Source organism: Micrasema longulum, unplaced genomic scaffold, assembly GCF_059751315.1.
Source record: "Micrasema longulum isolate JH-2025_06_02 unplaced genomic scaffold, ASM5975131v1 h1tg000595l, whole genome shotgun sequence".
In the NCBI taxonomy this organism is placed as follows: domain Eukaryota; kingdom Metazoa; phylum Arthropoda; class Insecta; order Trichoptera; family Brachycentridae; genus Micrasema; species Micrasema longulum.
The window spans coordinates 986,731-1,002,310 of NW_028277791.1; the positions used below are offsets into that span (position 1 = coordinate 986,731).

At 32.0% G+C, this 15,580-nt stretch overlaps 1 protein-coding gene across 1 annotated transcript in view; it reads left to right on the forward strand.

Annotated features, from left to right (window-relative positions):
• The first annotated feature begins 1,790 nt into the window (after positions 1–1,790).
• The window catches only part of LOC148280318 (uncharacterized), a 223,049-nt gene continuing 209,259 nt past the window's right edge, over positions 1,791–15,580 (forward strand). Inside the window, exon 1 of the mRNA XM_088228569.1 lies at positions 1,791–1,878. Coding sequence (XP_088084695.1) covers positions 1,791–1,878 — 88 coding nt within the window. The remainder of the gene's footprint in view (positions 1,879–15,580) is intronic.

Consider the following 15,580-nt stretch of genomic DNA (forward strand, 5'->3'; position numbering starts at 1 on the left):
ATGTTTGAACATCCACATTTTCTCAACTTTTCCATCTGTTGACTTAAAAAAATAATACTTAACTTTTTTATGGATATTTGAGAGAAAGTTTGACTTGCTTAAGTCCAATTTGTAAATTTAGGCTTGAAACCGAACTTCCTAATGACAAAGTTCAGCTCTACGGTAAACTGTATATAAAAAAGTTTCTTTAAAATGAATGAAAAAATAATAAAAAATCTTTCTATTAAATCGAACTACTTTGAACGACGTCAGTAGTTCTTTTGGATCAACCCATGGTAAGAATGTTGTGATATATTTCCGGTTTATCGTAAGTTAACTGACTTATCATCAAAATTTACCGAAGATAAGGGGAAGAGAACTTGAGACGTCACAAGAGGAGTAATTAAAAAAATACAAAACTTTAAAAAAATCCTACCACTGATAAAACGGTACATTAAAAATAATCCTTGGTTAAAAAGTCTTTTAAATTAACGTGCATATTGTGAACTTTGACTGTTTTTTATCAAATTATTAATTACAATATTATTCAACAAAAAAATATTTCGAACAAAAATTTTCAGAGACGCAGCTCCGAGATTACCTATAAAACCGAAATGTGGTAACGAAAAAAATGCTTTTAAGTGCACCCAATTGAAGTAAAGCAATATTTTAGAATTTCACAAATTCTTTTAAAAGCATTCAAACAAAATTCAGCAAAACAATTTTCTGCTACAATTAATCAAAACATCAACTAGCGAAAGAAGAAGAACAAAAAATATAGATAAATGCAAAGCCCAGTATCTAAGCAAAATAAAAATATATGGCTCTGTGTACTGTTAAACCCTAACAAGCAAAGAAAGTACTGGGTTTAATTCTCGGCAACATTGAGATAATTATATCAATAAAATGGGTTTATTTTGTATATTTCACGGTCCTTGGACTAGAAGTGAAGCGTTAAACTTATCATTTTGCCTTATAGAATCATAGAATCAAGTTCTCTATGCACCACTAGGTGTTGATGGGAAAATGATAATGTTGATAACGTACTGAATTGCATTTTAAAAATACCATTTAATATGTATCAGATTTAAATGATTGTTCTTTTATACGAGTACATTCCTATATTTTTTTAATGTTGCGTTGTCAAGAGTGTTATACTTTTACTTATTGCTAAAGATCTAATTTTTATTTCATTCATTTTAATATATATGTTTTTTTTATAATGTGACTTTAATCTTAGCACATCCCTGTTGGTTTTTGGAGAGACACGAATGATAGTACAAAACAAAACAGTCCATCTCCAATGCGATTTATTTCAAATCTGATCAAATCAAGACAGTCGAAAATAAACATTGTCATCTCCAAAATTTAAATGCGATTTCCGAGTTTTTTGACGAGTTGTGACTATAACTCACTATCAAAATCGTATTTTAGTACATTTTTAAAATAGCACAACGAAAACTCCGCGCTTATATTAATCGCTCAAAGAAACAAAGTTGATTTACTCAGTTTGATGAACTGTGGAGATGGCCACGTTTGTTTTTAAGCGTCACATTTCACCTTCAATAAATAACAATGACCGATAAAGCGAGTAATTATTTTATGTTCTACACAACAACACATTCTGCAAGACCAATAGCATCAATTTATTTATCCAGAAATTTAGAGTACTGCTTGGCTCTCGTGTTGTGAGATTTTTTTTCCAAAAGTTGGCAACTCTGATTGGTAGTGAAGGTTCTTTTGAACACAACGAGCACTAGCAATCCTCGTTTGTATCAAAACTTGTCTCGTAAAGTTCGACTCTGTGAAAGATGTCAACAAGAAATCCCGCCAAGTGCGAGGTGCGCGCTGTCATAGGATTCCTCACCAAAGCCATCAAGGCGCATTGGAACTCGCTTGGTTGGGACATTTTGACCATCCTGCATACTCATCTGACTTCGGCCTTCAGATTTTCATCTTTTTATTTTTCCGAAGACTCAGACTAGAGGTCTTGAAGTAGACGAAGGAGATGGCGGGAGAGTTCTATGAGGAAAGCATAAAAAAGCTTGTGCCACGACTTACAACCTGCATAAAACGGTAAGGCGACAACGTGGAAAAATAATTTATATTTATACAAACAATGAACTGTAAAAAAAAAAAAGATTTATAAAAAAAAATAGTATTCTAACTTTCTGGATATGTCCGGTATATACGGCTTTAGCCTATTACAACAGTTTCATGAAGAAGCATTTATACAAAAAACTGAACCAAATAAACTAAAAAACTTACACTGCACATAAAACGACCGTCTACGTAAGAGCAACGTCTTGTAGTTCATTAACTTTGTTCCTACCATGAAAACATAAAAAACGAAAAAACGTGGCCGATAACGAGACCACAGAGTGCAGTCAGCCCAACAAGTCAGCTTAACCAAGTCAACCCAGTTGTGCAGCAAATCAATTCGAGCATGTTGTTCGAATGCAGCCAATTTAATTCATCATTGCCGTTTCTCTCGTGTTTCACAGCAAAGTTCCGTACATTTATTCGCAATGTAATAAATTTGCCACACCTTGGATCACCGACAGTGGTCTTCTGTTAACGAGGTAGGACACTACCATAAATTTTACATTTACATGAGCAAATACTACGAAAAATGCTAGATTGATTTGCAAAATACCACAGTGTACGTCTGGATATGGGGGTGCAAATTTCAAACTTAAATTGCATAAAATTTCAGTGTAGATTGCCGAAGTGTTATTTTCTTTGTCAAACTGTGAAGGTTTTATAATCCAAGTGAATTTATAATACTGAGACAAGAAGTGTGGAAAGGTGCCGTAAATTATACGTTATCATTTTTGAAGGAGAAAACTTTTTCACTTAGGAAAAAGACAACTTGATAGTTTACCATTCGTAAATCTATAGCTAGGGACTTCATTAAGAATTTCAAAGAGATTTTTGCTTTAACGTTGGGAACGCTTTCATGGCGCGACTTTGTTCGTTATCATTATTTTAATGAAGAGAACTTCTACGGAATGCAATCTGCTCAAATAAAAGAAACACTTAAAATTTGAAATAAAAATACTACAATACAAAAAATAAAATTGGTAACAATCTCATGATATCATCATCATTGTTTCCTTTTTTGCACCCAGTGGTGCATAGGTCACAGCATTGGTAACCCAAGTTCAGCGAATTTCTAAATTTATTTGCAACGGAGAGGGAAAACATTTTCGAGATGGGAAGTCTATGCATTTAAAGGGTGTATGACTTGTGGTTGGCTAATTTAGGTAGCTTTTTCACACATTGTGTAACATTCACTTCTCTGCTTTGCTTTAAATTCACATTTCCTCAACTCTTCCATCTGTTTGCTTTTGTGACATAGAGGAGCTGAACTGTTTACTGATGGTGTGGTAGGCAATAACAAACGTCCGAACCCTGTTTTGGCCTGGACAAGGCTACTTAACACCACACATCGAAAGTAATCAACATATTTCATCTTGGCAGTTCATGTTTCCTGGCCTCCAGCTCTTCATCTCTGGAGAGCTCTGTGTGGCGGGCATCACAATTTATAGGATGGGTGTGCGTGAGTTGATTTGAGGTTTAATGTGGAAGATGGATTACAATTGAAGTTGTTTATACAATAGTTACAAACGAGTTGCATCTTATTATTTTGTACAAAATGAATTTACAATAGCGAGCACTGGCGGAGAGCTGATGGCCAAGCAAAACGAACTGTCAAGACGCAATGTACGCAAAGTACTTTCGAAGTGCGGTGTTTAGTTGCCTCGTCCAGGATGACGTTGCAACGGTCTACGCGTTGCGGGCTAAAACAGGGTTCAGACCTGCTAACTTTTCGGTTGTTGGTGTTTCCCGCCATAATGGATAAATTGTTTGGACATACTCAAAACATTGAAGCGTTTTTCGATCATCTGTTACGTGACTGTAATGTGATTAGTCCTACGCTTTAGGGCCTTAATTATAAACGCTATCTTCATCTGTACATATCGAGACGGTACACTTAATTTCTGTTCTTTCTCTATCTACTTTGGTTTGTTTTACGGACTTGTCATCTCAATGTCATATGATCGAATTCAACCATTGAACGACCTTGAAAATTGAATCCGTGTTCCTTCATAAAAAAAATAAATATTATTAATATTTTAAATAGGCTTCTGTGATAAAAAGCGCTCACTTCAAAGCGATTATAAACTCAAATTAATCCCAATTCAAGAAAAAAATGCTCGCATGAACATGATTTTTATTATTATTTTTGACAATTACTTAGACGGTATACTTAACGAACGTGAGTATTTATGTACTGAGTGATTACAAGGCCAGCTCTCGATTCAAACATTCAGAAATATAGTTAAATAGATGGAAAAAACAAAATAATTCAATTCTTTTTTTACAGTGGCAGTTAACGGCTTGATACTCTTGTATGTTCATAGGACAGCATCTAGCCAGTCTAGCCACTGCATCAAGCCATTCATTTTCAAAACTGACAGTTATGTCGGAATTTAATTTGGCTTAAGATTTACTTACTTCTCCTTCATATTTTAATATGCTTTTAAGAAAAAAAGTGCCAACCTCAGAACGGTTTAATTTTTTAATAAATCGTAACAAAGGGGAAATTGCTCTGTGAAATAAATTTTTTGTCACTTTTAATGCGTAGGTAAACGTATCGAGGGGTTTTAGACCTGTTGGTGGTGGTGTTGGAATCGGTAAGGAGAATTATTTTTTCAACTATGTCCTCATACTGAAACTATGTCATTTTAGTGCGTAAATATGTGTACCGTGACGCATGTTTTGCATTGTTTCATATCGATGTACCTACCCAAAACTTGAAGGTGTATCTTTGAAATCGCTTGTGAAAATGTGTCTTCAACTATAACGTCAGGGTGAAGGTATGACGTCCTTATCTTCTCATCGTAACCAAGGCCCAGGCTCCAGTTCAGGAAAAATGAAAAACTACTACACAATGAAGCGGAGTTATCTCCTCTTAATATTCTTTTTCAAGATTTTCATCTGAATACAGCCATTGAGTCGGCAATACTCGTCCAGGGTTCTGGTTCTGTTTCTCACACAGAACTCTATTCTTTAACGGCTTAGAAACATCCTATATTATACCTACCTTTTACGCTTCAGTCAATTTACTTTAACGCCACACGTGTATTTAATTTAATTGATTAAAATCAGGTTGTGGTCTCGTGGCTAGTGTCTCGGACTCACGGCTCAAAGATCCGTGGTTCGAATCCCACTCTACCCCAACTTGATTACCATTTTTTGATAGTGAATTATTTACAACTCGATGAAAACGGCCCTCAAAATTTTATATTTTGGTAAATCATAAGAACGCAAAAATTTAAAAAAAAAAAAAAAAAAAAATACAAGATTAATTTATTATATTGTATTTCTTACATTTTGTTTAAAGAAAAATACAAATTACACAAATACTTACATTTGTAGTGCCATTTAAAACCAGTTATAAATAATTCACAATTGAAATTGGAAATCAAATTGAGGTAGAGTAGAATCCGTGAGTCCGCAACACCACGGGACCACAACCCGGTTGACTTAACTTATTATGATAAATAATTACCGTTCTGCCCATCAAAAATTGATATTATTTGTACAATACATATTTTTTTACTACATTTATTTATTTAATGCCAGGTACCAGTGCATCATGAGGCCAATTAATCCCCACTCAATTTCCTTTTGCAGTATTTTTAGAAGGCAGTTATCGCTGAATAAATTACGAATATATACAAAATAATATTATAAATGTCAATCCACCCTTATTTTACCGTGCCGTATAGATTTGGATGATATTTGAGAAATTGATCATTCTCTGTTGGATATTACCCGGTTTTGCTTATTTGTTGTAGGTAAATATTTCGTTGAATAAAAAATAAACTTATTTTTATTCAGAATCATATACGTGGGAATTAGTAAAACGTTTTTTTTCCATAATAATCAGTCATTTGAAAAGTAAAAGCTTAAAGATGATATTTGTTGGCTAAAATTATAATAACAATAATTAATCTGTGAAAAAAACAATACACTTTATTTTAATAAATTCAAAGCTAGTGTTTAAACCTAAAACAATATTCACACAGTCGAGTTAAAATTTCTGTTGAAAAAGGACTGTTAATTTCCTCACTACAAATTTTGATATAAAAATAATTCGGTGAAGCAGTAAATTACGGTCAGCCTTCAAGCATTTGAGATGTTTTCTGAATTTATGAAGCAACCTTTTTAAATTCCTGGTCTCCTTGTACACGCTAATGGATTTATGAGCGTAAAGTGAATTTTCATTTGCTTTAAAGTTTTACCAGTTTCAAGGAAACGGCTTGAGTACCGAGGGATGACAATATCCCGGCACAGTTTTTGTTGAGTCACCCCGTTTTGGGAAATTCGTGGCTCCAAGTATATTTAAATAACCACCCCTACCGTGAATGAATATCACAAAATTCAAAGTTAAAATATTTCTGAATAAATTTTTAGGATTTTTCTTCTCCTTTGTAATGCTAAATTATTTTAAATGGCGCACATTCAAAGATTTTTCTGCGATTTTGAAATCGCTACAAATATTTTCAATCCAACAAAAGGCATGAAAACTGTTGGTTTGATGTGTGTGATAAGCGTTTGTTAGAAAATAAAATGGTCAACAGTAAATATACTTTTTTTTGCTTAAAGTCAAAATGTCATAGCTATTTATTTGACTTTGAAACTCCTGGGTTCATAATCCGTAAATGTATTACAAAATAAATTCACATTGAATTTTTATTAATCAATTATTTATTTAATTAAGAAACAATAACGTATACATACGTTAAAACATTTTTTTTAAATTTTATCGATTCTTATTACTTCTTACTTTGTCTTTTATATTACCTTTACTTTGTTTTTTACTATGTTTATGACTTTTTTCTAAAAATTGTGTTTTTAATTTATTTTTCCATTTTATTAAAAAAATATTTTAACAGTCTAGAATTAGGTAAGTAACTCTCGATAGACAGATAAAGCACTTGGTGTACAATTTTATGAAGGTGAATATGATAATAGATTTACAAATATTATGTTTCTCGACAGGCTAGCCACCCTTTATGTTTTTTTAGAGCATTAAAACAAATATATTCAAATAAAAACATATTTTTATTTTTTTCATTTTAAGATCTATTTTTTTTGCATTGCAGCCTGTTTTTTATTTCTACATATCTTATTTAAAAAACATAAAAATGTATTTTCTTTCAAATTAATACTTTCAAATTAGTACCAGTGTTGCAAATTTCCTTTGTACATATTGTAAAATGAAATAAACAAAAATTAATAAATAATATTGAATTAATTAAGTTTTCTACTTGGCAATTGTAATAATAAAAGTACTGAATTTAGCTGATCCATTTTTATTCACAATTTTCACCACTAGATGAAATTTTCTCAAGTAAACTTGTTTGGTCTCCTACATGTCTGTCAATGTCGATCACGACAAAATCCATTCTTTGTTAAAAATAAATTAAATTTAAGAAAGTCAATGCATGATTTTTAAATTATTAAATTAGAATATATTTCTGTTAGTATAGAAATTCTAACCTGATATATAATTAAATACGACAATTTAATATGATACCGTTTTCAAACATTTAATTTTCTTCTATACGAATTTAAATTTATTTCAACAGAGAGGGAAAAAGTTTTCGAGAAGGGAATATGGAAGTCTAGGCATTTACAGGGCTTATGACCTGTCATTGGCTGGTTTAAGTGGCCACTTTACACACTGTGTAACATTCACCATTCTGCCCATGTTTGAACATCCACATTTCCTCAACTCTTCCATCTGTTGACTTTTGTGAAGTAAAAGAGCTGAAACCTTTATCACGTGGGTGAGATTCATCCGGCTGAACCAAATCACCTACTAGGCAACGCCTGGAAACAATTTTCCAATTTTTATACTTCTTCTTTTACCAGGTAGTAATTCAACAATGTTTGATTATGTCCAAATGCTTGCAGACTGGCTGGATTTCCTCCCTAGGGAGTTGTTCGTATTTAAATTTATTTCAACAGAGAGGGAAAAAGTTTTCGAGAAGGGAATATGGAAGTCTAGGCATTTACAGGGCTTATGACCTGTCATTGGCTGGTTTAAGTGGCCACTTTACACACTGTGTAACATTCACCATTCTGCCCATGTTTGAACATCCACATTTCCTCAACTCTTCCATCTGTTGACTTTTGTGAAGTAAAAGAGCTGAAACCTTTATCACGTGGGTGAGATTCATCCGGCTGAACCAAATCACCTACTAGGCAACGCCTGGAAACAATTTTCCAATTTTTATACTTCTTCTTTTACCAGGTAGTAATTCAACAATGTTTGATTATGTCCAAATGCTTGCAGACTGGCTGGATTTCCTCCCTAGGGAGTTGTTCGTATTTAAATTTATTTCAACAGAGAGGGAAAAAGTTTTCGAGAAGGGAATATGGAAGTCTAGGCATTTACAGGGCTTATGACCTGTCATTGGCTGGTTTAAGTGGCCACTTTACACACTGTGTAACATTCACCATTCTGCCCATGTTTGAACATCCACATTTCCTCAACTCTTCCATCTGTTGACATTGTTGAATTACTACCTGGTAAAAGAAGAAGTATAAAAATTGGAAAATTGTTTCCAGGCGTTGCCTAGTAGGTGATTTGGTTCAGCCGGATGAATCTCACCCACGTGATAAAGGTTTCAGCTCTTTTACTTCACAAAAGTCAACAGATGGAAGAGTTGAGGAAATGTGGATGTTCAAACATGGGCAGAATGGTGAATGTTACACAGTGTGTAAAGTGGCCACTTAAACCAGCCAATGACAGGTCATAAGCCCTGTAAATGCCTAGACTTCCATATTCCCTTCTCGAAAACTTTTTCCCTCTCTGTTGAAATAAATTTAAATACGAACAACTCCCTAGGGAGGAAATCCAGCCAGTCTGCAAGCATTTGGACATAATCAAACATTGTTCTTCTATACGCTTCTTATCTTTAGTTAATGCCTTAAAAAGTATTATTACTCGCATTTTGTTTATCTGAGGCAGTTCTTCTGAAGTGTTCTATCTTCAGCTTTTGTTTCTAATCCCGAACATCCATTTTGTTCATAGTCTCTTTTATTTCACCCATTTATATAAAACTAACTTTGATTCTGCTTACTTTATCTGGCTGTAATAATGACGTAAAAAACATATTTTAGATTCATATGAAAGTTATTTCATTCCAAACTTTTATGTATTTAATAATAACATCAGATTTAAATATTTTGTATAAACATAAGTTTTATCATTTTATTTTAAAAATTTAAAAAATACGCACCAAAAGGAAAACAAAATTGAAAAAATTATACATCATCCGAAAATTTTTTTTTGTTCTACAAGATTTTGTACTTGTTTTTACCGTTTATGAAAAATTTTATTTGGCCTTTGCCTTCAAAAAAAATATCAAGTGTACAAAAGTGAGCATTTTTGACACCTCCTTTGTTTGCGTTCAAACGAGAAAATAAAGGAGAGAGCGGATCCTTCAGCCCACCATCCACCCGCAGCTGTTATAGAGTCCTGGGGGACTTTCTGTCAGCTGGGCATAGAGGAAATTTATTTTAAATATTCCTAAGGAATACAAACTCTATGCAGATTGAGGAGGGGAGAGGAGGATGTATGTACAGAGGCCAACACGTCGTCCCCACCTCTCAGGATCTGCTCAATGCCTTTGTTTTTTTTTATTCAGAAATAAGTATTTACACAAACAATTAACATAAATAAACGTATCCAAATAAACAAAAACAATTTTATGAAACTATAGAAACACAACAAACATAAGTAAAAACATGGATCTTAAGGAGAATAACATGTTGAATTTTATGTTGTAAAATAATGAAGGTAAATTACCAAGATCGGTATTAAATAAAAACGCTTTTCTTACAAACCGCCATTAAAGTTTTACAGTAAAACTTTTACCTTAAGTACGGGTGTTAACAAAAAATTTGTATTTTTTTTTCAAAATAATGATAACAATGGTCAAAAATGTATTATCCCTATTTATTTTCTTCTTTATTCTCTCGATTAAACGTGAACAGAAAGGTGTTAAAAATGCTAACTTTCGTCCACTTGACATTCCATTTTGAAGGCTTGTTATTAAATACAACATCTTGTAGAGCAGAAAATTTTCTTTCGAAGACCTATAACCTACAAGTATTCAACCTTGTAGATTTTATGTCTTCGGAAAAAGGAAAAAGAGAAAAAAGGGAAAAAAAGGAGGAGAGATTAAGGGAGGGAAGGGAGATGTTTCTTCAGACGTTATTTAATGTAGTAACATCTTTGATGGTGGATGGGAGATTATTCCACAGTCGAGCTGCATAGACACTATATGAGTTAGAGAAGAAAGAGGAATTATGGATGGGTATTAAGAGTGTGCCTTAAGAATCAGAACGAAGAGGTAAACCATGAACTGATAAGCGTTGACATTTTCACGCAGGTATAGGAGCGTTAGGACTATGAAGTACATTAATAAAGCGCGCCTAGCGCTAACGTCAATTTCTCCAGCTTATTTCTTCATACAAATATATATACTATATTTTTAATATGTTAAACCCAGTGGTGGGATTTTTTTCCTAGAGTAAACTTGCAGATTACACATTTTTTCTTAAGATTCTCCATTTAAAAAACAGTATTTCAAATATTATTTCTTAGGGACTATTTATCTCTGAGATTATACTTTTGACATATGACACGCAACACGTGGTGCTCGACGCGGCCATTTTTGGCATTATTCATTTCTAGAACAAATCGTGCCAGTTGACATTTCAATCGGAATGAGAATACCTAATGCTGACTAAATTCATTGTGCCTTTTTTTGTAAACAATTATGTAAATTATATAAAGATAATATAGCTACACAATTTAATATATCACAAAGTTCCGTCGTTTCAGTTGATTTTATAGATGAGAGTTATTGCACCACAAAATAGCGATTTATAGTTTATATAACTTACATTATATTAGTATGTATTTACAAATAATTGATATTTTTCAATAGCTTACATGTATATTAAATCACCGTTTGCTACTGCTCAACAAAAGGTGCGCAACAGAAATTATGATAATGGTGATGTTTTACTTTGGATTATTTTTCAAATTAAAAAAGTATGACACCCCGATTGATACATATGCATTCTGTTTGAATAAAATTTAAAATGAATTTTATTCATCACATTAATCCAAATTATCTCAAAATTCTATTTACAACAAATAAAACAACTTAAATATTGTTATTTTCTATTGAGGACTCCAAGTAGTTTTCCCATCAAACTCGGTTTAACAGTCTTAACATACTTGAAACGTCTTCACTCACTATAGTACTATTTAAGGTAACATTACCAGGAGACCATACCATTGAAGAGGTCGCAATAGTTCAATAAGAGCCTCTAGCTGTCAATGCTTACGATCAAAGTTTGTATGGGCAAGTAGTTATCTCCGTCCCCGTATGGTCTCTTGATACTTTTGGTCAGCAAAGATCTCAATTCTTGTATGCTTCTGTCCTTACGCGGTCTAATATGTTTTCTTGTTGCAAAACATCCATTCCAAATTACTCCTCCGTATAAAGTTTGTTGTAGTGGTCGAGTAGAGTGTGCGGAGTTTCCACGGGCTTGGGTGATTTAGAATAAGGGTTAATCCTAGGATTAATGTCATTTAAAATTATCTCAAGAGCACTAGATTATGCTTGCCGGCAATATATTCTCTCTTATCGCATTGATTTTTGATTGACTATGTGACTGCTTTTTTTTACAACAAAGAAAAGAAAAACTAAACAGGGGTGAGATTGTAATTTATTTAGATAACTGAATTTTTCAGATCTTATTATTTTTAAAGTGTACGAGTAAGTAGAACAATAAAGATATTTTAAAAAATATGTTTTTGATTATTTATTTTATATTAAGACAGTCTTAAAAATGGGTTGTTTATCCTAGGTAGACAGTCAAAGCAACTTTTTAAGAATATTTACTTTAATGTGTATTATATGATAAATAAATCAAATTACTTTTTGTTTAAATAAAAAAATGCATTTACTGTTTTTCGGTTTGACCAAATAGTATAGTAAAAACAATCTCAACCGTTTTTATTCAAAATACTTTAAAAATATGCATCTTATGATAAAACAGGTACATACAAATATACATGTAGCTTAGGCCTAAAAAGGTCAATGTCGTAAATTACAATACATGTTAATTATTCTAGAAAAAATATATTACTCGTCCATAAAATAATAAAAAATTTTAAGGTCTACTGAAGGTTGGGAGAAGAGACAAAAATTAGGAAACATTTATTCTATTATTAACATTTCAATAAAACAATTGGTTGATGTAGTATAATTTAAGGATACTATTTGGTCAAAAAAATACATGTAACTTGCATAAAAATTGCCTTAAATAATAACATAGAAAAACCAAATATGAGAAGAAAAACTATATAATTCGTACAGCTCTACCTATTTTATTCTAAGGTTTACGTACTTAATGTTAATTCTAAGATAACATTCAAATTTGTTACCAATAAGCTAGTTTAAAAAGCTCCCCCGCAAACTTTGCTGTACATACAGCGACATTTACCCTGTACTTAAATGCCACTGATTGTTTCAGCCATTTAGTGAAGTTATAATAAACTGTTTGACGTGATTTATTAAAAATACAATCACATTTAAATATGGGTAAATAAAATAGTTATATTGTTTTTTCTATTGACATCGACCCTCTACAAAATGTTGCGAAGGAAATGATTAAGTATTACATTCACCCATTTAGATCCATGCCAGATATACGTACATATTTTTTGATTATTTTTTAAACCAACCAGTCACGGTTATAAACGATATATGTATATATACTCGTGCATATGTGTTTATGTATACATACATATGTGTATACAATATGTATGAGGGTACTACTTGCAAACCCGGCAAAATCCAAAATCTAAAAAAAGTGAGATATTAACTGAAACTTGTTCAGAATTAAAACTTTAACAATAATCTAAACATTTTCCGTTGACAATACGGCTTTATTTGTAATAAATTGACTTATAAATTGTCGGGTTTGTTGCAAACATGGCAACCTCTACTAGAGTATTGTTCAGTCGGAATGTATAATTTAAATTTATTATTTCACTACTGTTTCTTGACATAATCATGCTTATGTCACCACTGCTTACGTATAAAATATTAACTGATTATAAAAAAAAATTGAAGTTTTAAAAAAAAGTTGAAGTTTAGTGTTGAATCAGTTTATTGCGATTGGCTCAAAATAAAGAAAATTGGATTTTGCCGGGTTTGCAAATAGCACCCCTCATATGTGCTTTATTAGTACTTTTTTTTAGCATTTAAATCCTAGTCTCAAAACGTATTTTTTGAGATTAAGATTCTGGACGGAAAATAGATAAATAGCAGACAAAAGTATTAATTTTTAACAATTAAAACAAAAACACTTTATTTTAATAATGTTTAACATCAATATTATTCTTTAAAATGTTTTTTAAAGGTGCTTCATGTATTTCGCATAAAAGTTTAATCAACGCAAAAATTTTATCGAAAAATGTTCACACTTTTACAAAGGTAAGATTTATCAGAAAGATAAGCACCTTCTTTCAAACATTTGTCTGCCTAAGGGCTGAAACTTCTTACACAAATATAAATGCACCCCTGGGACGATGCACTAAGACTTGTGTGCAGGGGATGGAAGAACCTATAAAGGGCTTCCCTCACTTCTGTGTAAGGAGTAACAAAACCTATAAAGGGACTCCCAAGGCAACAACGTCCTGAGCCATTATCTTCTTAACCTGCAGATACGTGAAGGGTAAAGAAAATCTTGCTTACCCCTGAAAACCCCTCTATTTCAAACAAATGTTTTTTTCGGTTCGGTTAACTGAACATCAACTTGTAGTTTCACTTTCACAATACAAATACAAAATCGTAGTTGCATCGTAAAAAAATGCAGTTTAATTATTTGCATGATTAGAAAAATCAAAACAATCTTCCTACTTTGACAAAAATGTACTTCAACCAAGCTTGCACCATAGCTATTTTAAGTCTAATTATTTTTTTAAATATTTATCTTAACAAATATATTATAACTGACCTTAATTCTGCTTTTGCAATACAAAGCTATTTATTGATATTTATAAAAAAATATTTTAACATATAAAAACCTAATAACTGTCGGTAAAAAACGAATAGGATATTTTCACAAATCAAGAATAACGTAGAATAAAATATCAAATATTAACAGCAGATTTTAAAAATTCTCTTCAATGCATAACAGAAAATTTTGTTCATAATATTCCGGTTCAAAAACAAGTACGTCTTATGTCCATTTCTTACACGTATGGCGCGGTAATGAATACATGCCGTAAGTCTTGTATTTTTATTTAGAAAATTTATCCGACGTCGCACGAAAAAGAATAATATATATGTACAAAAAATCATCGTTCCCTCTCCGCACCTAATGGTGCATAGGACACTGAATTGATAGCGTATCTTAATCATTTTTGTTTAATGAAGGTAAGATGATCAGCCATACGCTTCAGGTACCAGTCAAGAGATTAAGATAATATTATTGTGTGAAAACATCCATTTAATATAAATATTTCATATCTAGCATATTGGGAATAGGGAAATATTACATACTACGATTACCTGAAATTTTATTGATTTATTTTATTTATTCACAAAATACACCATTTTACATAGACACAATTATATGTTTTTTATGTCCCGACTTTCTAGGAAATTCCGTGTTAAGTCGGGACTTCGATACACAAATCAAAAACATTAATTTACATATCAAAACAATATACATGTAATCTGTATGCAAAGTAATCAAAACAATATTCAAATTAATAATAGAAAAATTTTAATAATAAAAATTTATACATGTCGAAAAATGGAATGTAGAAAATTTATATAATAATTCGTATGACAGTGATGACGTACACATATACGATATACGTATATGGATAATAATGAAAACAGCAGCGATGTTATGTATTTATTCCCGAAGCAATCTCATACAGTGATTTCTACCCCTCGATACAATCCAATTATGGATCTTCATCTTAAATATAGACGTTGTTTTGGAGAACTTTATATGTTCATCCAAGACGTTGAACACTCTTGGAGCTATATATGAAAAGTGTCTCCAAGCAAACATCGTCCGCGTTCTCGGTATTAAGAAGTTTAGGTTACGCGAGAACCTCGTACGGGCATTCTGTTGGCAGTTGGGACCTCCTTCCGTAGTCGCCTGAACAGAAAATTGTCAATACATTCTTGATATAGATTTGACGAATATCAAGAAATGGATTAAGAATAATTAATTGTATTTTTAAAATCAATGTGGATATTGTAGAGAAATGTTTTCATACATAAATGTAAAAAAGAAATTTAATAAAAATATGTTAGAAGAAAAACGCGACGTGTTTGGCCTCGGTTGTTGTGGCGTTAAGATTCATGGAATTTTTCTACACAAATTTCAATGGCAGGAACAAACAAACACGAATCGTGACGTATTAAAGGCGTGGCCAATGGAATCACATTTTTTGGAATTAAAAATTTCA